This window comes from Dermacentor silvarum, chromosome 10 (genome assembly GCF_013339745.2).
Source record: "Dermacentor silvarum isolate Dsil-2018 chromosome 10, BIME_Dsil_1.4, whole genome shotgun sequence".
In the NCBI taxonomy this organism is placed as follows: domain Eukaryota; kingdom Metazoa; phylum Arthropoda; class Arachnida; order Ixodida; family Ixodidae; genus Dermacentor; species Dermacentor silvarum.
Genome location: NC_051163.1, coordinates 61742298 through 61768992, shown reverse-complemented (window position 1 = coordinate 61768992; position 26695 = coordinate 61742298). Strand labels below are relative to the sequence as shown.

Below are 26695 nucleotides of genomic sequence, written 5' to 3'. Positions count from 1 at the left end.
AGCAGCTGCTGTGTTAGATGCACACTCTGCAGGTGGCTTTTGAAAGTTGACTTATCCATTGTAATAGAGTCAATCGTCTTCCAATACGATTTAGTAACGCCTGATTTCAGCTTAAGATACTCATCGTGTTAAAGCCCAAGTGGCTGAAACTTACATTACGTCAGGCCTTTCTAGAGTCTTAAGCTTCGAAAATAAAGCCATGATGGCTGCACTGTGAACCAACTAGCAGAACAACAAAAAGGTGGCATGGCTTGGTTGCAACGGTTATTTAAACAAGTCCGTCGTTGGTGGCTGTGAACATGCCACATTGCAATCATTTACTGAAAATGGATAAGATCGTTTACCGATAGACAGTGCCCATGGCAAAGCCCCTATGCCGAGTTTCTTACTTTGAATGGTCAAAAGTCAGCCATAACCCGTTTTCAAGGAATTCAAGGAGCACATTTATTTTGAAGGAGGTTTAAGGGCCCTTGAATCTCTTTCCAAATTTAATGGTTTTTAAGGAGGTGTACCAACCCTGTAAATAATAAAAGAACACAGCAGACTCCGTTCAATTTTTAAAAAGAAAAAAAATTTATTTTGAGACTTTGTACAAGACCTTTGAAAAGGAAAATTAATAATAATGGATTCCTAAGTGCACATTTCATGTATAGCTTCATACACCCTCCCAGGCCCCCTCTCCCCCCTCCCCCCTAGAGAAAAAAAAAATAAGTGGCAAAAAACCCAACTGCGCACAAGCACACACTGTTGTCGTAATCCAGAGAAGAGTTGGGCGTCTGTCGTCATCCGTGTCTCAACTGAACCACAAACACAAGACAGAAGGAATAAAATAAGCACGAGCCGGGAAGGACACTCGAGCAAGAGGAGATAAGCAAGGTATCATCATCATCATCCAGGCAAGGCGGGGTGCAGGGGTAGTTGCAGCGGCAATCATAAGTCACCATTTCATTCACTAGTAGCACAATCAACATAACCGTCATTCACTTAAGAAAATAACGAGAAGTGGGGGGGCAATTATTTACAAGGCCACGACCGTACGATTGTATTCACAGTTTCACGAAAACACCGGCAATTCAAGGCAAAATAAAAGAAAGAAGAGATAAAGGGAGACGAGTCAGGAGAGAGAGAGCAAGTGGGATTTCAATCAGGGTAGAGAGAGATGGGGGAAAAAAAAAGTCAAAGAAAAAAAAATTATAAAAGGACCGGGTCAAAATTCCTTATCAGAGCACGAGCTCGAAACGGAGACACACTGATGACGACGACGACGACGGCCCTTCCCCGCCTCTTGCACCAGTTTCACCCACAGTCTGGCCAAGCCCCCTCTAGAAGAGCGATGGATGATGAAAAACGTGGCGGAAAAACACAATCGTGGCCCCCTGGGGAGCACCGCGCCGGTGCCATGTTTGGGCCACGTCAGCGACAGTGTCCTTTTCTTCTTCTTCGGTTCTTGTTTGTGTACTTAGTTCCTCTCAAGTTGCAGTTTTAAGAAAAAACACTTCCTCAAAGCATTGTCGCCATCAGCCATTGCCACCTCCTCTTGCTATGCCTCAGACATCCATTGCGTATTGCCTTGTCCATTCTCTCGCTGAAACAAAGCGGGAAGAGAAGAATAAGGAGCAGCTGTGAGTGAAAGTTGCGGCAGTGATGACAAGAGTATCCCACAAAAATTACTAGAGAGAAAAAGGCCTTCAAGATGCCTGCATGACACTGGTATACAGTTGAACCCATATACAGTGTAGACCGCTTATAACGTAAGTCGCCGGAGTCGCAAATATCTGCACTATAAGCGGTACCACACTATAACCAAAACAACAATTTTTAAGCACTGCACGTATGCAAAACATGTAGACCAAGCATATAGACGCGCTTTGTACTATCGCGATGTAGCCGGTGATCTTCAAGCTCAACAGCTTTGCACAGAGTCAAAACGAAACAACTCTTTGCCGCAACCGCTGCGGAAAAAACCGTGACCGCTATCGACACGATTACGAACCGCGACTTTGCGGTGCTGAAGGCACGCGCCCGACGCACGCACCGAGTCTGGACGAATTAACTACCATTTGTGGCAACAACTGCAGTCGAAACCGCGGTCGCTATCTATGCGATCATCGATGGCGACTACGCAGTTTTCCAGGCACGCGGCCGATGCGCGTGCTGAGTAAAAACGAAAACTACTGTTCGCCGCAACTGCTGCGGAGAAAACCGCGGCCGCTATCGATGCGATCGCGGACGACTACGCAGTTACGAAAGCCCGCGGCCAACGCGATGTTATACGCGGCGGTAAACGCAAGAATTCCGGCTATAAAGACACAAATAGGCTCGAAGCGTTCCGGCGTTGCTGTCATTCACGTGCGATTTCAACTGATGGCTGTGGCGATGCGGACTCCGCCGCTTCGTTTCTGTTGGACGCTAGCGCCGTTCTTGCTCTTTTGCGTTGCACATTTGCAGCGATCCTCGCTCACAGAGCTCCGAAAGTAGTCCGGATTAACCGATGTGCAGCCAAATAAGTCCGAATTAACGAGAGTTTGATTGCATTGAATAATGCATACGCCGGCCGGCAGCACGCATCTTGTTGAGAAGCGTGCTCGCTGCCGCCCTTGTCGGCGAGATTTTCCCGTGGAAGCCGCATTATAACCGGTATTTCGTCTCACGTGGCTGCACTGTAAGCGGTATGCGTATACATGGAGTGCTATGGGAAAATTAACGGGAGTCTGAAAAGACCGTATTATATCCGGTCCTGCACTATAAGCGGTTACGTTATAAGTGGTCTATACAGTATAACGAACCTGATAGTTCCGGGAGAAGTGGTCATTGTATCAATAGTTCGTTACGGACCAAAATGTGCAAAAATTAACAACACTGTAGTTGGTGTCGGCAGTTGCGATTTCGACACCACTTGGGTCCGAAAATAGGAATTTCAGAACCTTTATTTTTCTGCATCTATCTGCAAGCTTCCATTAAACACATCACCTAAAGAAAAAAAAAAATGCGGCGGCGCAGCTCCTTCCAAGCGGTGCCCAGCCAGTTCCGATCACCTGCCATTTCGAAACTATGACCGCCTCCGCCGACATTTTTTTCTTTGGGAGCCTGTAATATATTTTACCATTAACGGGACTTGAGTGGATCCTGCATATGACAGTGATGCGTTCTAGTTGGCTGGAAGTGGGAACTACTGCGGCTTGACAGCATTTTGCAAAGGTGACGGCTGCAGCATTGGCCATACGCATGCTTAGAGCCACGACGCTGTTTGTTTATGTCGCTTAGGCCGAAAAAGTTGCTAATTTCAAAACATACAGTGCCATCGCAAAGCATTATACACAAGAATGTAAACAAAGCACCAACGAACTGTAACAGCCAACTCTTTGCAACTTTGCGTGGCAGCGGTGCATCGTGTATTATCAATGAGTATCGATAGCAACGCTTGAGCAGCTGTTGGTTCGAATTCATCCAAATAGCGTACATAATGTAGTGCTCACAGTGTCATGCGGAGAACTGTGCAAAAAATGAGAATGCCGCCGCTGTAGCTTCCGAGACCGCATGCAGCGCCACCAAGGCACCACACTCCACACTAGTGTGCCACCGCCATGACTTCGGAGATCAGAGGCCACGGCCGCCATATGCTGTACTGCTTTGTCCTGAAGCACGCTGGAGACATGCTTTGAAAGCACGGTTACCCTAGCATGGTTGAAAGCAAGTGACTTTACTTGCAGCTTCTGAAAACCGTGCACAGCGCTCGCTCATCTCGGCAGTCGATCTTCGATGCAGTCGGACTGGAGCTGGGGGGTGCGCTGCTGCGCGCCCAGTTCGGTCGTGCTTCCATGCTTTGAAACTTTGTGTGCACCCTCTTTTTACAGCGACCAGGTTTGAAATGTTCGTTGTAACAGTAAGCGCTTTTGAAAATGTGTTATATCTGGACGCAGTTTCAATAGGCAGGGTCGAAAATTCGTACATGTGATGAAATGTAGTCGTTAGAACTGACAGATTGTTATAAGTGGGTTTGACTAGCTGTATTGCTAAATCTAAAGTGTGAAGGCCATTCTGCAAGCAACAGGGCTGCACAAAAGCATTTCGTGATCCCATCAACTTGGGTGTCAGCATGCTTACTGTCCCACCGCTTCACAAGGCCACTGGTGGTAGTGCAGTCACCGATTGATTATTCAACACCAATAATTTGGACTCCGCCTGCATGATCTCGTGTTAATTTCGTCGCCGAGATTAGCAGAAAGTGCTATGTTTTTGTTTCAATATGTTGCCGGTGCTTCCTTGAAACTGAAAGTCGTTGCTGACCAAGCCTAAACAGCACAACAAGCCAAATAAATCCGCTGAGTTGTAAAAGGGGCTGCATTTGCGGTTTGTCGTACATGTTCACCATGTACCACTTTTGTTCCTTTATGGATCAAGAGGGGACGTGGCTTTGAAAATCAACTTCCTGATTTCTTCATGGATTTTGGTGAAAATTGGCACAAATGTTTAGAACGTCTCCCTGATACTTCCATGAAAGTTTCAGAGTGATACCTTGAGAACATTTTATTGAGCAGAATTTTTCTCTCGAACTTTCTGGAGGGCCTGGGGAGCTTAAAAAACATGATGGAAGGCTTGTTGAGTATTGACTGCATAGCTCAATGCGTGCTGAAAGTCATGACAGTCTTACTTTTTTTTTTCGCAACACAAATTTTTTTGGTAGTCATTGTTCAAGTTACCTTCGCACCAAGCACACTTTCGGATTGAACGAATAGCCACACCATAAATTTATAAAAAGTCAAGATAAAAATGCGAGACTGTCGCGACCTGCACTGCAGTCCAAGGAACGTGACAAAAAGAAAACAATCAAAATAGGCTAAACAGTAACGAAGAAATCAGCTCCAGAAACTGAGCAGAAAGGAAAAAAGAACAGTTTTGAGAAAACGGCTCTCAAAGTTTCACCTTCTCTTCAGTTCTCTAAAATGCACCACAATTTGTCATCTTTGATGTGTTTTGTGATGTGGGGCTTCTTGGACATGTTGCTTCTGATCTGGTGCACCTTTCGTTCCGCCTTTTTCATTTTTGTATGGCATTCTTTACTACTGCTCTACAAAGAGCATGGTGCCTGGGTTTCAAACCAAGTGAGGTGTAAAACTCTTACGTGGGCATGAATTCTACCTGCAGACTGCCTCATTGATAGCAGTTTCTAGTGCAGTCAGTGAGGCATTGTTTTCTTTTGGTAGAATCGACCATGTTACTGAATGAAGGCTCTCAGCAGCCTTCTGAATCATCTTCCATTGACAATGGCTATGGAGGTTAGGAGAGCCACTGATAGATAGGCAGCAATGCAGCTGCTAGGTGCTTTCCAGCCTGTACTTTTGTATCATGCCTCACTTCTGCAGCCAGGTGTCTGTGCCAGCCTAAGTGGCATAGTGAACAGAACTCATGATGAGGTTCTCTTTATGAAGGGGTGGTATGATAGGTATTGTTACAAGATATTGTGGCAATACGATAATAGAGTCGGCGCGCGATGTGGTAAGTCGCGAGTTCGAGGTGTCGATGCACGAAATGCCTGGTCGCAGGTACGAGGAATACATGCTCAATGAGTTCAGTCGCGTAGTCTGAGGTGCCGACGCGCGAAATGCCTAGGCGCTGGCCGAGGAGTCAACGCTTGAGGTGCCAACGCATGAAGTGCCTAGCCGCGGGTCCGTGGAGTCGATGCTCGATGTGCCTAGTCGCACAGTCGGAGGCGCCGATGCACGAAATGCTTGGGCAAGGGTCCGAGAAGTCAGCACGCGATTTGCTTGATCACAGAGTCGGAGATGTCTACGCGCAAAAGGCTTAGCCGTGTGTCCGAGGATTCCGTGCCCGAAGCTTGGTCGCGAAGTCCGCGTCGCCGATGCTCGGAATGCTTAGCCGCGGGTCTGAGACGTCCACAAAAAGCGGGATCGGTCACGCTACTGTGATGTCCGCGTAGCGCCCGTTTTGACACTTGTCGAGATTACGGAAACTATCCAGAGCTCGCAAGGAGACCGCATCGAGCAGAGCAGACGACGCCATCATGGAGCGAGCACCAGACTGGCAAACCGCGCTGGAGTCACGTGGCGGGTGCGCGCGGCTAATCAGAGAGACTCCGGAACGACCTTCAATTATTTGCTTTTTGTGCGCTTGTTTCTGTATGGAGGAGATAGCTGAAGCGGCAAATTTGAAGACAAAGAAATGCGGTTTCCGACGAGACCAAGATGGCGGCGCGCGTTTGCGCCGTTTCGGAGATATCGTGGCTTGAAAAACACCGCTCTTTCGCGATTCCCGCGAGATTTTTCGCCACCTTGGCTGATACAACAAATTTTTTAGAGCACTTCTACCTGCTTTTCAGTGTTGATATTTGTGAATCAGGTAGAAAAAGAGTTATAGCAACATGGTCTAAGGTAACTTTGTTGTCTACTAATTGACAAGCAGCTTCAAATGGCACCAACTACACCCTCAATGTCAGCATCAATAAGCCAAATGATAAAAAGAGGGTAGTGCCAGGCAACAACTGTTCCAAAGAAACCCGTGATCACTAAGTTGTCAGAGTGCAGTTGACTTGTGTTCAAGTCGAGTTCGTGTTGGGTTCAAGATTTAGTGCGCTGGATTGAGCTTACTTTCGTCTATCTGGTAGCAACAGCATGACAATGTTAAAAATACAGACTGAACAAGTCGCATGCATGAGATATGCGTGCAGCAACGTGTTGAACAGCTTATCTGGCCATTTATGGTATAAAGACACTTGTTTGCCTGCAGATACATTATCGGGCTCATCCGTACTTATTTTTAGGCGGTCCCTGCAAAGCCAGTCGATGATTGTGTACAGTGACTGCCGAACTTATGGATAAGCAATGACTAAAGTGTGACGCTGAAACACAAATTCATTTGGCACAAAACAGTTTAAGCAAATGAGCAGTATTCACTAAGTTGTGCTTTGCTTCTTACAATATGACGCCATTGCTAACGAGATGGTGGCCCATGCTTAGACTAGAAATTTTGCGAGTTCGTCCTGCCATGCATGCGAAAACATGCTCTGCAACTCTGTTGTCACTACCTTAGCATGTAAAACAACTTATCTCTTGAATGAACTCATGTAATGATAAAGCCTAAAAGCAGCACATTGTTGTTGCCACCATATGTAAAAACTTCTTTTGCTACCATCTTGGGATGACAATCGCTATGACGCTTATGCTGATGGTGGCTCTTGCTAACAACGCAAATGCAGTTTTAATTTAACAGCGAAGCTGTATATGGCTACCCCAGAAAATTTTCTGCGTCTATGCGTGTACACCATCGCGTTGACAAAGAAAAATTTAGTCTCCAGAGCTAGTGTAATTTTGAGTTTCCGCCGTAACAGATAATGTTTTCTCGTATGTTCAAATTACAATCCGATGCGATCATGTATGCAGGTTGTGTGTAAGTCGTACTTTACAAATTTTGTGATGCACTTTACTTTGAGAAATTGAATTAGTTCAATAACGCACTTGCACCAGGCCCTCCGGAGGGTCTACTAGAAATAGGATATATGCCGCACTCCGGCACACCTTCGCGCGCACTTGATGAACGTGTGCACACGATGTATCTGTCATTCATAAGTGGGCGCTCTGTCCGTTGCACCGGTCGCGCAGAGTGTGCTGCGACCGTTATGGACATCAGGGCAAGACTTGAAAAAATGACACTGACGTTCACTTCGTGAAAGTGGATTACACGCAAGCGTATGGACGCCGCGAACGTGCACTGCGGCGTCAAAGCACCAACGGAAAGGGCGTGAACAAGGTCGCGGACGCTACATTGATCTCTACGGCGCGATGCCTTGTGGTGGTGGCGCTTGTGTAACGTCGGCAACAGCTTCGCTGTATATCCACTTTCACAGGGTGGAATGGAGGCGGACATTTTTTTGTCCAATTGTAACATACAGAAAATTTTTGGACCAATTTTCTTACAAAGGAATTACACAGATCCAATGCACATGTTGAAATACATGTGAATCGATGCTCTCATGAGGTGGCTAATTTAATGCAAAGTAAATGGGATGTGCGCAAGTTTTTGTTTATGCACTGCACAGGTTGCCACTTTATTGTCATGCAGCGTTTATAGACTGCACTGTTCGCAAGCTATGACAAAATGCAAACAGCAACACATGCAAATGCACACTCCGAGACGTCAACACGGTGATGTGATGAGAAGTGTACACAGTGAGAAGTACGACAAGGAAGTCAGTGGTGTGACTATTATATTTGCCCATTTCATTCTGGCGTCTGCGGCCTGATGAAAAGTGCGAACCAACACAACTGGTTATTTGGCAAGACAGCAGTAGCTGCAGCTACACCTAGCAAAGGCCAGGAGGTTCTCTTTGACAAAATTGCTTCAAGAAGTGGCGTAACAACCCACTCCCCTCTGTAATGCCAATTGGCCCTGAGGGTAAAATTTTAAGAAAAGGTGCCCATTAGGACTGGGTAAATATAGTAATAATTCTCTGTGAGGTGCTTTTATCACTTGGAAATATATTGAAGGTAGGCAGAAAATCGGTGTTATTGAGGGGAAGTTGCGTGTCTTCAATGCATTCACTGTTCCTAAGCGCCACGAAGAGAGATGCTGCAGCCATCAATGTCATATATGGGGTCACCCTAGAGGTCAGGCGCATGGATGCTGACCAATCAAGTTTGAGTTATCTGGCAAAGACAAATTTACAGATCAAAATAACAGAAGATTTGGCCTATATAAATGTGTGAGCAAAAAACAGGAACTACAGTCAGGATCGAATTAACGGAAGTCTACTGTATTAAGAATCCTGAATACAGAAAAGGAGTAAACATAGATGCAAAGGGTCAAGTATTGTCTGTGGCACTCACTTGGAACAGGCTTTGCACACAATTTCTATTCAACCTTAGCAGTGGCTAATTTGGCTTCTAGACAATTTACTAGCCCAAATCCAAGGGCCCCATTCTGCACATGGAAGAAGGATTGAGGAGTTATACTAGAAATGTGTCAGATGGATCAAGCGGCTTTTACAATTAAGGCATGCTATAAGCAGTGTGTCTTTGACGCGCTTCAAACGAGCAAACAAAAGTGCAAACTAGAGCCTGTCAACAAGACCACGCCCTATGATGCGCAATGTCTACAGGTTTTTTCAGATGTTTACAAGCTCTCCTGCATTAATTCTGCCGTGGAACATGTGAAGGCTGTTTAAATTACAACCATGAAATCTGCTCTTCCGATCGTGCAGAGTTGCAAAGAAGGTCCTCACTCGTAAGCAAAGCAAATTATATGTCAGCAGTTGAGTGTACGTACACAAGATATTTTTTTTAAGTCGCACTGCCAACAACTGCACTAAACAATATGTGAGAGGACATTATTCGAGACTTCATTTTAATTCGACATCCTCCTCGAGCGAGCTCCGTGCCATGCTAATACGATAAATGCCAAACTGCAACACTAAGGGCACAAACACAGTACAGCGGCAGCACATTGGAACATATTCCATAGAGAAATGCAAGAAAAGCACCAAAACAACGAATGGAGAACTGACGGCATCAGCTATACGACTGTGGCTACTTCACTGACTTCCACAATAATGACGACGACTATGGCGGTGTACTTTAGGTTTTGATTTTGAGGCAGCTTCAACGGACGCAGACTTTCGTTCTTATGTATCATCTGGAGCAGGCTTGATGCAGTTTCCCGCTAGAACGCCGGTTTAGAGCAGGATGGCACAAAGGACCACTCTTGGCACAATCTGGCGCAATTGCCGAAGTATCGCAGCATATATATTGGCCAAAATAAGTATGAGGCGTTTGCGAGGAACTTCAGTTTCAATGATGCCTGCAGTGGCTAGCTTTCAAAAAGACAGCACAGATGGCAATGACAGCTAAAACTACAGCCAAACTGATGCAGGTAGTAATGCGGTGTACGGTTTCCACAGCAAGCAGGGCTGTGACTTAGATGTGCCAAATAAATTTGTCCTAACTCATGGTTCAGAAATTTGTTTTTTTTGTCTCAGGAGTCAGAGTTGGAACAGGAGCAACCTATGCTCACAGTTGACTTACTGTCATTACCTGATTGTAACATACTTCTGAACACATCCAGTTTTTACAGGTTTGAAGTTAGACCAAACCCAAACATGTCATCCTCCATGTGGTCCACTGCATTTGATATCTCGCATTTCCTGAACAACTCCGTGGCAATCTCCTATGTGATGGCAGCCTTTGCCTTGACTAACCACTTTGCTAGCTTGTACTACCCATGGAAGTCTCCCGAAGGACAAAAACAAATGAGGCAGATTTTGTGCTGCTAGCTTAGCACGTGAAATACCTCATCTTTTGAATGAGTGTGATGTGTCACTGCCGGCAAACTGCCCGTGGAAACTTTTCTGTTGCCACCTTGTGATGATGATGGTGCTAAAGCTTGCTCTCAATGTAGGCTACTGCAAAAGCCGTGAATGTTGTTTTGGTTTTGTATACGATTGTTATGCGCAGGCAGCTTTCAGACACATTTTCATAGAAAAAATGCTTGCATTAAAAGTGGATTATATGGTATACAGTAGACACCTGTTGATATATTTTCGGGGACACCACAGAAAAAAAAAACAAAAAAACATACGATCGGGGAAAACATAACATCTTATAATGCTTGTGGCGGCAGTCCTGATGAGGCACCAAGCTACTAACACAAAACTTTATTCGAAGTTGAATAGGAACCAACAAACTATTGAAAATCCGCTCATTAAAGACCATTATTGCTGCCTGGCAGTTTGGTTGATCCTTAAACCCTTTTCCTGAGAAGTCACAGCCACAAATCACACTAATTTACATCTGGCGCAGTTTTTGGACGTAACTGGGAAGAGAACCATAATGAACGGGAAGCTGATACACATGACCCTATGGAAACTAAACAGGACCGGCGCTTCAGAGCATAAGACCCAGGCAAAGGTAACCAACAGGAAAGTAAAAATGAGGTTCCGCTGCATCTGGCAATGTATGGTAAAGTACCACACCACACGGCGGCGACAGGTGAGGCAGGTTGTGGCCCCAGCCCTCGGGACAGACCTGTTCTGATGGCTTCTGCCTCGTTGACCTTCCACTGCTCTGCCACATCGTTTGCCAAGGGGTCGTCGGGGTTCGGGGCACTGAGCAGAGCTTGGATAGACAGCAGCACCGTGCGAATCTGCAGCGCTGGGCTCCACTTGTCTGAAATACAACAGTATGCACGTGTTGAGAATTTTGCCACCATTATGAACTGCAGTCACCACCGATACTTGGTCACCAATAATTTGGACATGCTTGATTATTCGGACAGTTCCGCAATACCGCCACTGGCCACAAAGACTTAATGTATAAGGGCGAGCAAAATTTCGGACACCTTACAGTGCACCGTGCCCCAATTCAGACTCCGACTGCACGAATGTGCACTAATTTTGCCACACAGTCAAGCAGGAATATCGATTTTTGTTTTCGTAAGTCGCTGACGTGGTCGTCGGCCATGCCGCTGGCGCCACCTCGAAAACGAAACTAGCGAAGCCTAGTCGATCTAGTAGTCGCCAATCAAGGTTCAGTGCATGCACTGACTACTTTCGTTTATCTGCGGCGACAGCATGACAATGGTCGAGATAGGGGCTGCGATTTTGCAGCAATGCCTTCCACTCGGTTCTGTGCCAATCTTATCATCCACCGTATATGGATGGCCGACCCCGTTGATAATACATGCAGAGCATTGCCCTGACCACTGACAAAGCATGAAAGGGGGTAGCATAAAAGGCATTGCTAGAAAATCAAGGCTTTGGACTGTCTAGGCCAAAGGCTTATGCATAAGGGCTCCTTATACACATAGTATTATAAATGTACAAAGGCCTTGTGGATATGTGCGTGCAAGCAACATGTTGAAAAACTTGGGCCGTGTTCTTGGACGAACACTTTCGAAGATACTTTGATTTTCCCGATATTTCACGTGACTAGCACCAAAGGAGTCCACGGGCGGTGGCATTTCCACACTGTGATAAGATAGTGTGCTTGGCACTCTGCCAAGAATACCACTGCTCTTGGACGCCAATGCTTCCTGTGCTTGTCACGCGAAATTTAAGGTATCCCTGAAAGTGACAATCCGAGGGGCCCCACACCTTTTCAGTTGGATCTAAAACGCCATAAAAAGCAAAACAATGAAGTTTAATATCTGGCAGAACACAGAAAAATTTATTTACACATGCACCCTGATAAGTTTTCAAGAACGCTACATAAATGGGCAATAACATTCGATGCTTTATCAAGTTAGTGTGGTCTATAATTTTCCGTGTTATTTTTAAATGCCTCCTGGTTTGTGCGAGCCTCCGACAGCTTCTTCTGTCCCTCCTGCAAGATGGCTTGACCCCTCTCAATTTTAGGAAAGCATTTTGACTTCATTTACTTTGCCAAGAGTAGTTGCGCATTAATCAGCATCTGCTTGGATGAATTAATTTCCTTTTGCCGATTGTCTTTTTCTGCTAAAGCGCCTAGTTTACAGGACTATCGTGCTACTTTCCTTGCACGTGAAAGTACTGAAGCCTCCTTTTCCAGTCGTTAAAGCTGTGGTTTGCACGAACTCTACACTGCTTTAACAAGTAAGGCGAATCGCTAAAAAAAAAGTCAAATTATTGGGTTAACGTGCCAAAAATACCATTTAATTATGACACATGCCGTAGTGGGGGACTCCGGATTAATTTTGACCACCTGCGGTTTTTTAACGTGCACCTAAAGCTAAGTACATGCGCGTTTTCTGCATTTTGCCCCCATCAAAACGCGGCCGCCGTGGCCGGGATTCGATCCCGCGATCGCATGCTCAGCAGCCCAACACCGTAAAGGCAAATCGCTCTTTGACCTCGCCCAAACATTTCTGAATGCGATATTATCATGCGGTGTACATTTTAGCGGACACCGCTGACACATTCTCGCATCATGCACCTATTTTCTTCAAAGCCCCTCTCTACGCTCCCATTTCCATGTGACAGGCTTGGAATAGTTTTCACTAACGCACACAGCTAGGGGTACTTCCCCGTCCCACCAGCCAACCTTAGCTGGAAAATGTTCTGCCAGAAGTCATCCAGATGTGCCGCATGCGCAGCGTCCACACTAAGTCATGACGAGGCTGAATTTGCCCATCAGGGAAGACACTTTATGAGTTGGAATGACTACGTGCACTTTTTTTGCCAAGTTCTTTGGAGCCGCTTGGGCATACACACCTACGGTCTATGAGTACAGTGTTGTCCAGCGAAAGTCTAGAAAGCAGGTGCTGAGCAGCAGATACATAATAGCTTGTAGCACCAAGCCAGAATATTTTTCTCAAACAAACGAACAAAACGACAGCCCACTTTGCTTGCTTGTCGCTTTTCTGACACAGGCCCAGCAACCATAACAGATTCCAATTCGTAACCGGACGCACTGACGTGCCACCCCACACACACGAACGCAAAGTGCAAGTTGCAGTTTTGTTTTCACAAATCCTACCACCAGACCTATAGAGAACACTCCGGGAGCCCTTATGGTGCAAACACGGTGCAATTTTCCCCAAAATCGGGCTTTTGTAGCAGCAAGTACCAGATTTTGCACTTTTGTAGCAGTTTTGGTACAATGTAGCAACAGTTCCACCACTGCATAAGAGTTCTCCTTCTCTGTGGTTACGCCTCCCCCCTCATAATTCTACCTTCCACGCGGATCAACAAACATTCCCTGCGACCTCGTGATATCGGTACACCGATGTCTCAGTGTGCATCCGCCTAAATAGGCTTTTTTTTTGCATTTTGCATAGCCTGTGAACGGTGTAGTGCATAAACATATACAGTTGAACCCCCATATCACGAACACTGATAAAATGAATTATTTGATATAACAAGGTAAATCTAAAATGTCTTCCACTGATCTCGGCGTGTACATATGCTTATAAGAATAGCGGCGGTAAGGTAGGTATCCTTGTGTCCAATGCTTCTTCGTTTAACGAGGTTTTGACCGTGCAGTGCATGAGATAATTGTTGTGATCTACGTGGTGCGTAAACAAATACTGCATGAGATAACATGTTGCATAGGATGAAAATGAAGGCTGTGGAAAATTGTATGCATCGCAATTAGTTGCGTAGTATTTAATTACTGTCTAACAAAACTCCACTTTACACAGATTCCATTGTGGGTTTGCATAATTTTGTTGCGATACACTTGGCAATACACCTGTAATGACCTTATGGTGACCTTGTGCTGGTAATCCCCTTACAATCTTTTCCAAACTAGTCTCGGACAGAGGGGGATTGGCAGTGTCAATCGATCCTTCCCCCTGTGCCTGCTGATGAAACCCGTACCTTTGGCTGGACTGCACGGAGTTGATGAGAGTTCAGACCCACAGCCACGCGTATAGTTTGCACTTCGCATGAAACGCCAAAAGAAGCAATGCTATAGTCACTTAAATGCAGCGTGTGTGCTGGCATTGCACAGCTTGCCAAGACAGACAAAGGTTTTGAGAACTTTCTGGATGCAAACTGAAACGTCAAAGGAAGCTGTTCCCACCTTTGATGATGAATAGCATTTAGTGGCAAAAGGGCCAAAGAGCGCCAAGAAATGGTATAGAGTGATCGATAGATGAATAGCGTTAAGTAGTTGTATCGTGGCTGTATAGAGGCCTAAAACTGGTCACTGTATAGATGCATAACACATGTACCTGCAATAACACTATGACAATGACTACAGTGAGGTGCGCTATCTATATAAATGACAAATTTAAAACACTCGTTTATTGATAATTTCCAAACAGCACTACTGCCTCCCCAGGACCCTTGTGCGAAAGGGCCTGGAGGCGTGTGCTGCAGCAGATACTAATACCGCAGCATAGGCCTCCACTGAGAGGTCATGCTACGGATCGCTCTGGTGTATAACATTAAGTAAACGAACGTCATTTAAAAGCCTAACACTGATTTCCTGTGAAAGAGCGGGTCTTTGCCGAGAGAACAATGCCAGGTGTAATGGGATACGTCGTCTGTATGCTAAAGGAAAATGCTTTTTTTTTCCCTTGCTCTTCTACTTCCCGACATTCAAGCAAGACGTGGAGCACAGCTAGTGTCTTGCCACATTTCCCACAGACAGGAGGATCACTGTTAAGAGATAAAGTGTGTGCCATCCATGTGGCCTATTTGAAATCGACAGAAAGTGACCTCTGTTCGCCGTGTTTTTGCTGCAGGCGGCCAACTTCCTAAATGTGGCCTTTATTAAATGAAGCTTCTTTGAGTGCTTTGTGTCTGACAAACGTTGCCAAGTTCCCACCTTTAAGGATGTCCAGACATATGCGACCTAGCTTGTCTATGTTGGGGTGGTAGATCTTCGTCATGAAGCGCACTTTGGGAGCAAGCATCGGGTACTCTTCGGGAAGAAACAGCTCCAATTTAAACACCCCTCCTTCAAACGGTGACTGCAAGCAAACAGAAAATTTGAATTAGCAGGGAACTAAAGTGGCAAGCGCTGGAAGCCACAGACAAGACAGAAGGGTAAAGCAAGAGAGGGCCATATCTTGATCAATTTTTACATGAATTAAGGATTATTTCGATTCCTGGTGCCTACATGTCAGTGGCTTGTGGCCTGAAAGTAACCTTGTAACCTCTGTAGTAGCTTCACATACCTGTGCAGAGGTTGTCTAAACGTTTCAAACCATGAAGTGCTTAATATAGTGGCAAAAAATTTCAGTGATAGCTCGTTTCGTTTCAGCCAACGTCAATACCACAAATTTTAGGTCTACACTGAATACAGCAACCAGCAATGTTCTAGCAAATGGGATCCAATAAATGCACCTATCATTGCACAGGTAATGGGATCTAAAGTAACTTTAAATTTTAAGCCACCTAGAAATATCTGAAAAATTTAGTACACTTTGTATTTTCCAGTGGAACAGAAAGGGTTAATGGAAGTGAAAATACATGTCCACCTTGTAAGCAATGTGAGTGTATTACAGTGAACTTGAAAAGCATGCAGACTCTACCACACCAACATACATCGCATACAGCCAGTTTGGTTAAAACAATGCTCACACGCTACGAATTGTACATAGCCACCATCGTCAACAGCAGAAGCTGCTTCCGAAGCTGGCTTCTAGTTATGCGAGGTTACCATATAAACATGATAACCACTGCGGTAAAATACCCACTCCCATAAAAGACACTGCCTTATCACCAAAAACCTTTTTGCACAGTACATCACAGAACACACTGTGTGGCTTTCCATGAAACCCTATGTAACATTTTTGGATATAGCAGTATGCAAAGTTGCACACTGTGCGACCTTTACAGGTCTGGAAACAGCAAGAGTAGAACCAAAGGTTTGATGGGAGAACCATCTTGCTAGGTAAATTCATAGTACAGCAACTATAAATCTTGTCACTGACGAACACAATGCCGAATTTGACGTTTTGGTGCCCGCACGAGAACCTTGTTCACAACGCAGCAAAGGAAAACGGTCACAGCTGAAACAACTTGTCAACTCTTGTATATGTGACTTCGCATAGATGGGATCAAGATTGCCATCCATTCTGTTATGCATTTTGTCAGTAGTTTGATGAGTGATAACCTTAACCCTTAACAGAATGGATGGCAATCTTCACCCCATCTATGCGAAGTCACTTCGTCACATGTGCAAGAGTACACAAGCAGTTTCAGCTGTAACGATGTTCCTTTACTGCTTAGTGAACGATGTTTTTGTATGGAGACCGAAACGTGAAACTCGTGTTTGACTATGTCTGTACTAAATAAACTGCAAGAGGGCATTATGACTAGTATAGCTTCATACTTTGCATTTATAATTTCCGGCCACTTTAGTGTCGCATGAATTGACATACAAGCACATTATTACGTCTGAAGCGCCTGTAAAGAGTAATATTACGGGTAAAATTTTGGCAAAAAATTTCGACACGGCACGGGCAGGTCATAGGTTGCATAATGCTATAAGCCAGGTTATCTCTCAGCATAGCATTCTGCCGATCCTTTATTATCCAGAGTATGCAACGGTACGATGACCGCTGAGGCTAAAGTCACCGAACGTTCCAGAAAAAAAAAATAATAATAAGGAAAGTTCCTCCCATTGCGAGACGCAACCAGTAGAAGGCCTAGAATAACTTCGGTGCAGTTTACGAGCTTCTGTTTACAGCCCGACTATGGTTTGCTGCAGACAGTGGCATCGCCCACTCTTTTTTTTTTTTTTTTCGTTGAAGAGGGGGAACGTCCGACGCTCGGAGGTCAAGGTTTCGTAAAGATGACCGGCGCACTTACCCCTTCAGGACCGGCTACGACGACGTGAAAGTACCTGGCGTTCTGTTCATCTGGAATTGCACTAATACCCGGTACTGGTTCGGCCATGAGGCGCTGCGTTTCCTGCAAACGAGGTAGCGAACGGAGCTTGGTCAGAGAGCAAACCGCCACCGGATCGCGATCTCGACCACGAGCACCCAAAACAAAACTGTCGCACCCGAAGTGCACACAAGACGCAACACGCAACGTTTAGGCAAGCTGGGTTTGTCCGTTCGCGGGGCCACGGAGAGTGGCGCGATCACAATCGTTCTTTCCGTGCATGCCTGCCGGGGAACTTGCTCGAATCGCAAGTAATTGCACTCCGCCCATGACGGCTTAAACCGGACTTGCTTTCGGCTTCCCCAGCAACGGTCGTTGCGCGTCTAGCGGACGCCAGAACGGTGCTCGACATCGTTTGAAGCGACTGACGCTCGCACGCTTTTCCGGCACCGCTGCTCGCGAGCGGGCGTTTAGCGGCCCGAGTTCCCAAAAGCCGGCTATCCAAAGTAAGGCCTAATGTCAACGTCATACTGGCAAGGCTCCATGGCCCACAGCACCGGCGTTGGCGAGGCAACGTTCAGTGAGCGCGCGAGGTGTCCTCGCTCGCCGATGGACTTGCGCCTATTTACCTTGATGATTCTCCTCGGTAATCCAGACATTGTGCTGAAATTACTACAATTATTTTACCCAAGGAGGGAACAAAGAAAGCACAGCGCCTAGCACTCTCATACGGCGAACATCACCGCTCGCTGACGCCCATGAGCCGCAGCTCCGTACGTCGGCTCTTTTTTTTTCTTCCTTATAAGTGCTTCTTTCTTGTTTTCCGTCACATAAGCTGTAAATTTTATGAAACGTAATAATAATAATTTATTATTTTTTCTGATATTTAAAGATTCCAAATCGAAACCGAAGGTATTAGAAGTGGGCGGTTCCGCTCGTGCGTTTTGTCGCACTATGGCCGCGGTAGAACTCGTGCTCGCATTCCAGCGCAGTCGTTGTACAGAAATTGGGTGGTTGTGGCACCAATGGTCGTACGGTGGGTTCTGGACATGTCCGTTGTGCGGAGAAAAAATGCAACGATATGTGATGCTCAGAACAAAGCGCACTGAAGTAGCGAGAGCGACGTAGAGTGTATTTACGGAGTAAAGTAATAAAAAATTACAATAAAATGGAAACGGGACGTCAATTCAACGCACTACAAGCTGCACACACAATCGTCCTGTGTCTGCGTTGCATTTTTCTTGTGTCTGGTTAACAGTCGAAGCGCTTTCTTTCAAACTCGTGAAATATGTATATCACAAGTCTTCCTTACGTTAGATTATCTGTTTAATTATAATTTCGAAACAGTGTCTTCTAGATAGAACTACAATCAAATATGGCGTTAAAGGATGTAACCAAATCGAAACTTCGTCTCACGGTGGAAGAAGCAAATTAAAGCAAAAGATTTCGACAACGTTTTCATGTTTTACACGATAGATGGCGCCACCAAACCAAAAGGGACGCGCGGTATGTAGGGGAAGAAACTGGCGCGCGATTTTGTCAAAATTTGTCCGTTTTTTACTTCGGTCAAGAGTTAAAACTTCGGGTCGGCCCAGTCGACCATCTTCAATTATGGTTCCGAGCATTATTCGCACTTCGAAGGGACGGCCTAGCCGATGAGAGCGCCGATACAGCACTGAATAGCCTAAGGAGAACGTCGTGTTGCTGGGGGTAAGTTTTTTTTTTTTTTTTTTTTTTTAATTCTTCTTAAACTCAGAACGGCAGTAACATCGGAAACGTGGAGATACCTCATGTTCCTCTCCTTATTACGCATGCTTCCGCACACAGAATGTCGGATAAGTCACTCCTGCACTGTATGTCTCCTTTCCCATCGTGAGCGGTCCACCAAGGACCCTGAATGGCGAAGAAGAACCACGGAATGTTCTCTTCGTTCAAACGCAGTAACCTCGCAAGGATGGCGTAGCAGAGTGGGGATGGGGAGGGAGGTTCATCACTGAGCACGTGCCCGTCCCCCCTTCCGAAACCTCACACTTAATATGCATTCTGCCCAGCCGCCCCCGCCCTCCCTTTTCCTCGTCCCCGGTCATGTGCTTACCCCCTAGCAAGACATTCAAGGGGCACTTGTTATCCCTACGTGAACGAATGCGAAAGCATTGCGGCCACGTCAGCAGCAGCGCGACGACGTGCGGTGGCGCCACTGGCGGAGTCACGTGACTTGTGCGGAGACGTCAGCGGAAGCGCGTGACGTCACGCGACCACCAGTGTTCCTCACAAGGTCCGCACAACGCAAGGTCGTCGGTTCGACTCCCACCAAAGTTCGTGGGTTCGAAATGATTAACTCCACCTTAATTAACTTCGCCTTAAATAACACCAGAGGCCATGGGATCGACTCTCACCAAAGGTCGCGGGTTAGAGCGCCTTATCAACCCTACCTCAATTAACTGTTCCTTAATTAACCCCAAATGTCGTGGGTTCGACTCCCACCAAAGGTGGAGGTTTAGTACACTTTTCGGACCATGGTGTGGTCTCCCCCCATCGCCCCTCTACCCCGAAAAAAAAATCAAAGCGACTGATGGAGACCACGAGCGCGGAATGCGGCGTGGGGCAAAAAATATAATTTCTCCTACATTTCCGCGGCTGCTGCTGGCTTATGTCATGCCGAGTACGTGGGTTATACCAACACCACCTAGATGGCACAAGGCCTGTTCACTCCGATCCATGACGTCGTGGCACCTGGCCCGACTGCCAGAGAATCTAATGGCAGTGCTCCCGAGTAAGCCACGGTGATTTTGACGTCACCGCTTTCGTCACGCCAGCCTTGGCAATGGAAATTTCGGGCCAGGTATAGCATGACGTCACGGATCGGAGTGAACAGGCCTTGCGCTATCTAGGTGGCGTTGGTTGTACTGAAAGTAATGTCGTCGTCCCGTCGTCTTGCCGCTGTCGTTCTTGCTGGCTACAGGCTACAGCCTCGGATGATTCGCTGGCACCGGATATATAGTGCGAATCGAGGCGACTCGTGCCGAATGCGTAAGTCATAGTGAAAGTAATGTCGTCATCACGCCGTCGTACCCATTGTAGTCATGTGACGTAATAGTTCAGCGGAAATCCGCGTTAATTACTCATCTCCACCTAGCGGATTTCCGCTGAACTATTACGTCATATACTTGCCTTTGCTTCGAGTTGTCGACAAATTCGACTTCGCCCTGCCATCGGCTAGCTGCCTGGTTAGCACAGATGGTAGAGCGGCTGCCCCGGAAAGGCGGTGGTCCCGGGTTCGAGTCCCGGACCAGGACGAATTTTTCTTCAACTGCGAGGCTTTCTTTCGAGGAACCCGGTTGGTTTTCCATTGTAGCAAATTGCTACATTTGGGTGGATGTCTCAGTTTCCCTTTAATCCATTGTAGTCATTCGTCGTTGTCATTAGTCAGCTCCGCGATTCCCTTCGTAACACAACTGAAAGCAACGAATTTAGGTTGAGCGAGGCATTTCCCTATGAAAAATCTGTCCGTGGTCCCTACTTGCGAATGATCGCCAAGTATAGAACAGTGTTCTTCATAAACACAAATGAAAGCTTCGCTTATACCGATTCCCACAGGGCGTGGCATCCACGTCTTTCTTCTTCTTTTCTTTGTCGTGTAGTTGTTAATTCAAGACCTTTTCGACAAATGCTCTGTGGGCGTCGACAGAAATTCCCTCTGTACACCCGTGGCCCCACCTTGAAATCACTGCGGAAGATGCACGCAGCGTGCGCCTTTGTAAGTACCCGCACGCAACAGGTGGTGATCAGATACAGCCCGAATACGGCATACGGAATACTCGGCAGCAGCAACCGAAGTAACCTGTTTCAAATGTGACAGCAGCACAGCAGACTTGAAACGTCTGTTTTGACTTTACAGTTTCCAAAACCAGTCAGAAACAAATATACAAGGGACAGTAGAGAACACTGCATGGTCAGTGACAGAAAGGCGCATATAACTCCATCCTATTAATACCCCCTTCCCCTTAAAACAACGACAACGAATCACACCACGAGCTATCCTTCTCTTCAGTAAATACTTACTCAATTCAATTTCTTCACTGTCCTCTGATCGTCCGTCGCTCCTTTTTCGTCGGGTCGGTATCATATACGCGTGAACTTACGGTACAAACGGAAAGACATGCCGCGGCCGGTCGAGAAAGACTTCGCTCCTCCGGGACGAAATAATTACCGCCTGTCTGGTTGAAAGCCCGCGCTTCTGGGAATTATCGGCTGCCGGAAACGCGGCAACGCCCCAAACATATTGGACCCCTTTACTTCTCCCCCCGTGCTATCCTCGGACTCCCCACGCTAACCACCCCAGCGCAGGCTACGAAGCCAGCCGACAGATAGCCTACAGGGATGGCGCTTTTGAAAAAGTGTCGCAGATACGGACAACACTCGCGATAGCATGTGAATGTGTGCGTGCCGTGCGTTTCTCGGCACACAGCTGTCTATATATAGAGAATTTGCTGGTGTGTCGAGCCTTCAAGGCGTTGAGGCCGTCGCGTCTTCCCAGTAACACCATGTGCCCCGTGGCTTTTTAAGGCATTTCGGTAGATCTAAGAATTGATAAAGGAGTGGACGGCTCGGCTGACGAGTGAACGTCGACCGTTGTGTTGTGATAATATCACTCACTCCCAGCTTCTAGAGGTGCGGACAGCTGTGCATGTGTTGCGTTGCCTGCTTTCTCTTTTTGTAATTACAGTTTTGCTAAATAAAACATTGGTACTTTCACACTCGTATCTTGATTGAAATGCTATATATGCTTGCTTGGGGATCGAATAACACCCAGATTATGTTTGATACGTCATCCAGATTACATGGTCCAGCCTGGGGGTACGATAATGTCCCACTAATGGTCCGATGACAGTCAATTACTTAATTCCGTAACATGTATAGGTATCTTGCATGCTCGGTGGTTCGTGTGGCCAGGTTTCCAGGCTCGGATTCTGGGATTTATATAAGTGAACACTGTCCTAGTATATAGCTGTTGACTTAGGGCACGCGAGTCTTCGATTCGGGATTAGTTGAAACCGAAATTAAGGAACACTGAGTGATATCGTTCTTTCCCCGGAAAAAAAAAAAAAAAAGGTTAGCACTGCTGAAACGTAACTAGCGTTCGCTTTCTCTCCCGAGTGACAAAAGAATACAGCAGATGCGGACACACTCTCCAGGTGTCTTGACCTGAAACTAGCTGTGTCACATTTCTTATTCAGTGCTTAAATGTCGTCTGCTTGGAACATGTCCGTACGCGTACACATTCATTGCCCCCCCCCCCCCCCCCTCAAATTCTCATTGATGTGACTGGTTTAGTATTACTCCTTCATAATGAGAGTGATGATGTTTGCGATTACCCCTTTCTGTGTCATTATTCGTTTTCCTTGTATTATGGCGGAGGAAATCACTCTATTTACCACTGCATTTCACGCTGTGGTCCCACGTGTACCATACACATCTCTTTTTACTCCCAATGTGTAATAAATTTTTCAGAAGAGTGGCGATGCGTTCATGCGCATCGCCCTCGTGAAGCCATTCGGAGGGCAGAGCCCTCGTAACTGCTCCGAGCGCTTTGAACCCCCGTGCGAGAATACGTAGCTCCCGGTGCGCCCAGAAAACTGATAGCCAAACAAAGAACAAGCGTGATTCAACGCGTCTGAACGTCAAGCTAGGACTTGCTACGCTGAAAGTACGGAGCAAAAAGAAAAAAAGAAAAGATGTTTCTTTCTCCATGGTTCGGAAGATTGAAAGCTAAAAACGAAGCGTGAATCAACGCGCCTGATCAAGGCGAGCGAGCAGAGAGCCAGCCGAATTCAAAAATGGGAGAGACCGTCCGCTCGCCCTCCTCCTCAAAAAAGCCGCCTGCGCGCGGAGCGCTCCCATTGGCTAGTCGAGGGGCGCCGGCTCGCGCTGATTGGTCCCGGTGGCTCCCGGGCGCAGGGCCATCTTTTCGGAAACGGGCGAACTCGCAGTCGTGAACGTCGAGCGCACGTTGTTGCTTTGTAAGCTGTCCCCTGCTCGTTGCCACGAGAACCCCGACGAAGGTTACAGGAGCGCAACTGCATCACCCATTGCAGCCGGTGAGTTAACGACTACGACTTCATTGCTGCGAATGTGTTTAGGTGATGAGAACATTTTTGCGCTGTTAGCGACGTTGCCGGAGTTTGCGCTGGAGCCGCAGGAGAGGCGTCGTCTGCTTCCGCGCGCGCGCTCCGTCTGTTCCGGCGGCGCGGAGCAGACGACCAAACCGAGCCGGGCGGGAAATGCGACGGCTGAAGTCGCGATATCTGTGCTTGAAAGGCAAGACTCGCTTTGTATGCGCCATTTACAAGCATGCCAAAGGTTCTTCCGATAAATTCTTGGCACGCAATGCCGATACTTATGGATTAGTCGGTGGGCGAGCGTTTTGAGCCTCCGACGAGGGCAACGTGTTTCGTTACGCCCGTGCCCCAAAAGCCAGAGGCGTTTCGAAGAATTTTTCGACGTTAGCAGCAAGCGCAAATAAATTATTTTCTTCGATGTCTCGGTAAACTTAAGCAAACGTTTAGTTAGTTACAACCCCTCATAAACCGTACGCCTACCTGTCGTTTAATGGTGAATGCAAGCGTAATTTCATCAACAGGGTCCTCCAGACGACAAACAGACGGAAGTTCTCCCTGATGATTAATCAAGTGTTGACGCGTTATCGAAAAACGTCGTCCTAAACACACCCTTCCCGGAAAAGCAAATTTGGCAATGGTGGCTGGTAGAAGTATGATTTCAGTGCCAAAGAAAACATAAAATCAACTACCACCGCAAAAGTCGGCTTCTCTTGCAAGCAGCTTCTGCTTAGTCTATTTTGAATTCCTTTCCAGAGATAATCCTTTCAGAAATCATTCCTAAAAATGCGCTGGACAAATGTTTACCTGAATCGCACCAATAAGACAACTTCGCTTCTGTGGGTATGAACGTGTTTGAATGATTGTCAGTGCTCGTAGATGTCACATGTTTATGCATTAACGTGTGAGCAGGCTTGGTGAAGATTATCTGGTGCTTAGCTTCCGTTCATAACGACCTACTTGTAAGCTATTTAGAGCCTACAAGCACCTGCCACGCCCCTCCATACAATTCGCTTTTTGTGACATCAAGTTATTGTGCACAGCTTCGGACATCAATGTGGAAAATGTGACATAAAGCGGGTGGTACCCGCCCATACTGTTGGGTGAACAGACAGTTTTGTTTCAGGCTTATTTATTGCGACATTGTTTACTTTTGTTCGGCACTTAGCTTCGGCCCAAATGTGAAAGCACGTTGTTCATTCGTCCTATAAATTTGTCGAATTGAATCGCCTTTTTCGCACCAATTCCTGCCGACCAGTATTTCCTTCAAACACATCATTTCCCTTTTTAAGCTAAATCTGGCTCGGCGATATTTTGCCACAAACCACGGATCACGTGGTCTTAGTTGAACGCAGCATTGGCTAGAGGAATGTGAACACTACTTGGAAGTTCCAGAAGCGTAGGTGGAGTACTAAACACGCCGACGGAGAAGAGACGACGGTCAGTAACCAGATTAGAAAGGCTTTCATGGTACCTCATTTTTTCTTGGTTACCCCGAATCAACGACATCTTGGCAGGTGTCGTTTTCTAGCTGCAATGAGTTAGCTTGCAACTTTCACTGTCACCGCGCCAGGACAGTATTCCGAAAGGTCATCGTAGCATTGTCGTGTGTCCGAAGCTCGAAGTGGGCAGGTCTCCTTCGCCGAATACAAGTCTTCGAAAAAGGGGGGAGCCACTGGTCATTCTCCGCGCGGGCGAAATTTGCTACGCCCGCGAGAAGCCGAAAGCACAAATGCAGGAAGAATACAGGGGGCGCCATAGTCGGCTGTTCTCTCTCCTACTCCTAACCTTTTTTTTTTCCTTTCTTCTTCTCGTTTTTTTTTTTTTTTTTTCGTGAACTCGCGCGCAGCTCCACCCCGCTCCCTTTTGTACTTCCTCCCGCTCGCTGGTCAGCATTGACCTTCACAAAACGCGTGCAGATGTGAGCGACCGGCGAGGTAAATGAGAGGGGGACCGACCTTCACCGGCCGATCTGTTGTGTCCGTCTGCTGCGTTCGGAAATCGTCTGCCACAAAAACAGGTTGGCTTCGCGCCGTCTCGGCTTGGCTCGAGGCGCTGAACGTGGAGTGACGGAGCTGCCGCAGGGGAGGGGCTGGATGGTCCAGACGGTCTGGCGTCGAGACCTCTAGAATGACACGAGGTTTCTCAAGTCTTGCCAGTCTCCAAACACTGTACTCCGAGACAACTACGTTGAAGAGGATGGCTGTATTCTATGCGCATCCCCTTTAGAAACGGATTGTGGCTGGCGCCATTTATAGCTTGTTCTATTTACCATCGTATGCGGGGTCTGTTGTAGTGTATCTGTGGTTCGTCGTAGAACATAAGCCGTGCAACATTTAGGAAAAGCAGGGAGGTCAAACCAGACGAGCGTCCGGTTTGCTACCCTACACTGGGGGTAAGGGAAAGGGGATTAGAAAGAAGGAGAGAGCGAACACTGCTCTGTGTGCACCGTGACACCGTAGTCCCATAGCTGGTGACGTGCGTTGAAGACATCTGGGATGACCCAAGGGCCAGTATATGAGGCTGCGGGTGAGCCATGAAGCTTACTCGAGATTTGCAAGCACCGGATTTAAGAGCATCCGGCACTTGTACTACACTTCGCGCTGACGGTGTATGCAGTCACGCTCAGAAACTTATGCGGAGTGATCTGGTGGACGTACTATAGTACCAAGTCATGAAAAAAAAAAAAGCGAAAACAATGAAGAGAGAGAATAAGCTGTTGCACGGTATAAGTAATGGGACCTCCCTAACGGTAGCCCGCGGTATAAACACTTAATAGGCGGAAAGTATGCGGCGTCAATTTTCGGGCTACCGCCCGGCACTCGCATATTAGCGGCAATTACCACAGCGCGGCCTTGAAATGGACGAGTCACGCGACGGGAGTGTGAACGCTCCCCTGTCCGCGGTCACAAGCGGCCTTTGAGGAGCTCGGAAGAGCAAAGCATGTCCGGATAACGTCGTCTTTGGCCGCAATAAACACAGCCGTCCCTCAGTGTTTTGTTATGTAACGCGGACAAACATCATACCTTTTTTGTGACATCGTGCATATCGCGCGAGTCGACCAGCAGCTGTTATAATCCGCGCCATATTCGTGTTTCTATCTGAAGTTGTGTTCTTTTACACAATACACTTATTTTAAAGGGACGCTAAATAGTTGTATTAAGTGAAGCTGTATACAATAGCGAAACGGTGGTGGCGGCCCCACCATAGAATAAAGGCCCCACGGTCAAGTTTTCACTCTAGCTGGGCGTGACGCCGTTTTGCTGCGTCAAAGAAGAAAAAAAAAAAGAACATTCCAGGATAAGAATAACAA

The 26695-nt window shown here is 46.8% G+C and overlaps 2 protein-coding genes across 2 annotated transcripts in view; one reads left to right on the top strand and one right to left on the bottom strand.

The window, feature by feature from the left end:
* Nucleotides 1-552: 552 nt before the first annotated feature.
* Nucleotides 553-18041, bottom strand: LOC119465795 (ubiquitin-conjugating enzyme E2 N). The gene is made up of 5 exons (XM_037726247.2): nucleotides 17896-18041; nucleotides 17249-17350; nucleotides 15258-15402; nucleotides 11034-11174; nucleotides 553-1585 (listed from the first exon to the last, which is right to left on the bottom strand). The coding sequence occupies exons 1-5, from the start codon at nucleotides 17923-17925 to the stop codon at nucleotides 1548-1550; spliced, it is 456 nt and encodes a 151-aa protein (XP_037582175.1). The 5' UTR covers nucleotides 17926-18041; the 3' UTR covers nucleotides 553-1547.
* A 5182-nt stretch (nucleotides 18042-23223) lies between these two features.
* LOC119465794 (caveolin-1-like) overlaps nucleotides 23224-26695 on the top strand; it is a 94102-nt gene continuing 90630 nt past the window's right edge. Inside the window, exon 1 of the mRNA XM_037726246.2 lies at nucleotides 23224-23364. The gene's annotated coding sequence lies outside the window, so the exon portion shown is untranslated. The remainder of the gene's footprint in view (nucleotides 23365-26695) is intronic.

What these genes read in the sequence shown, in the direction of transcription:
- LOC119465795 (XM_037726247.2), bottom strand. Translation starts at nt 17,925, where the DNA reads ATGTCTGGATTACCGAGGAGAATCATCAAG. An exon ending in ATGTCTGGACATCCTTAAAG is followed by an intron (nt 11,175 to 15,257) that starts GTGGGAACTTGG and finishes GTTGTATTTCAG; the next exon opens with ACAAGTGGAGCCCAGCGCTG. An exon ending in GGCAGAAGCCATCAGAACAG is followed by an intron (nt 1,586 to 11,033) that starts GTCTGTCCCGAG and finishes GCTTTGTTTCAG; the next exon opens with CGAGAGAATGGACAAGGCAA.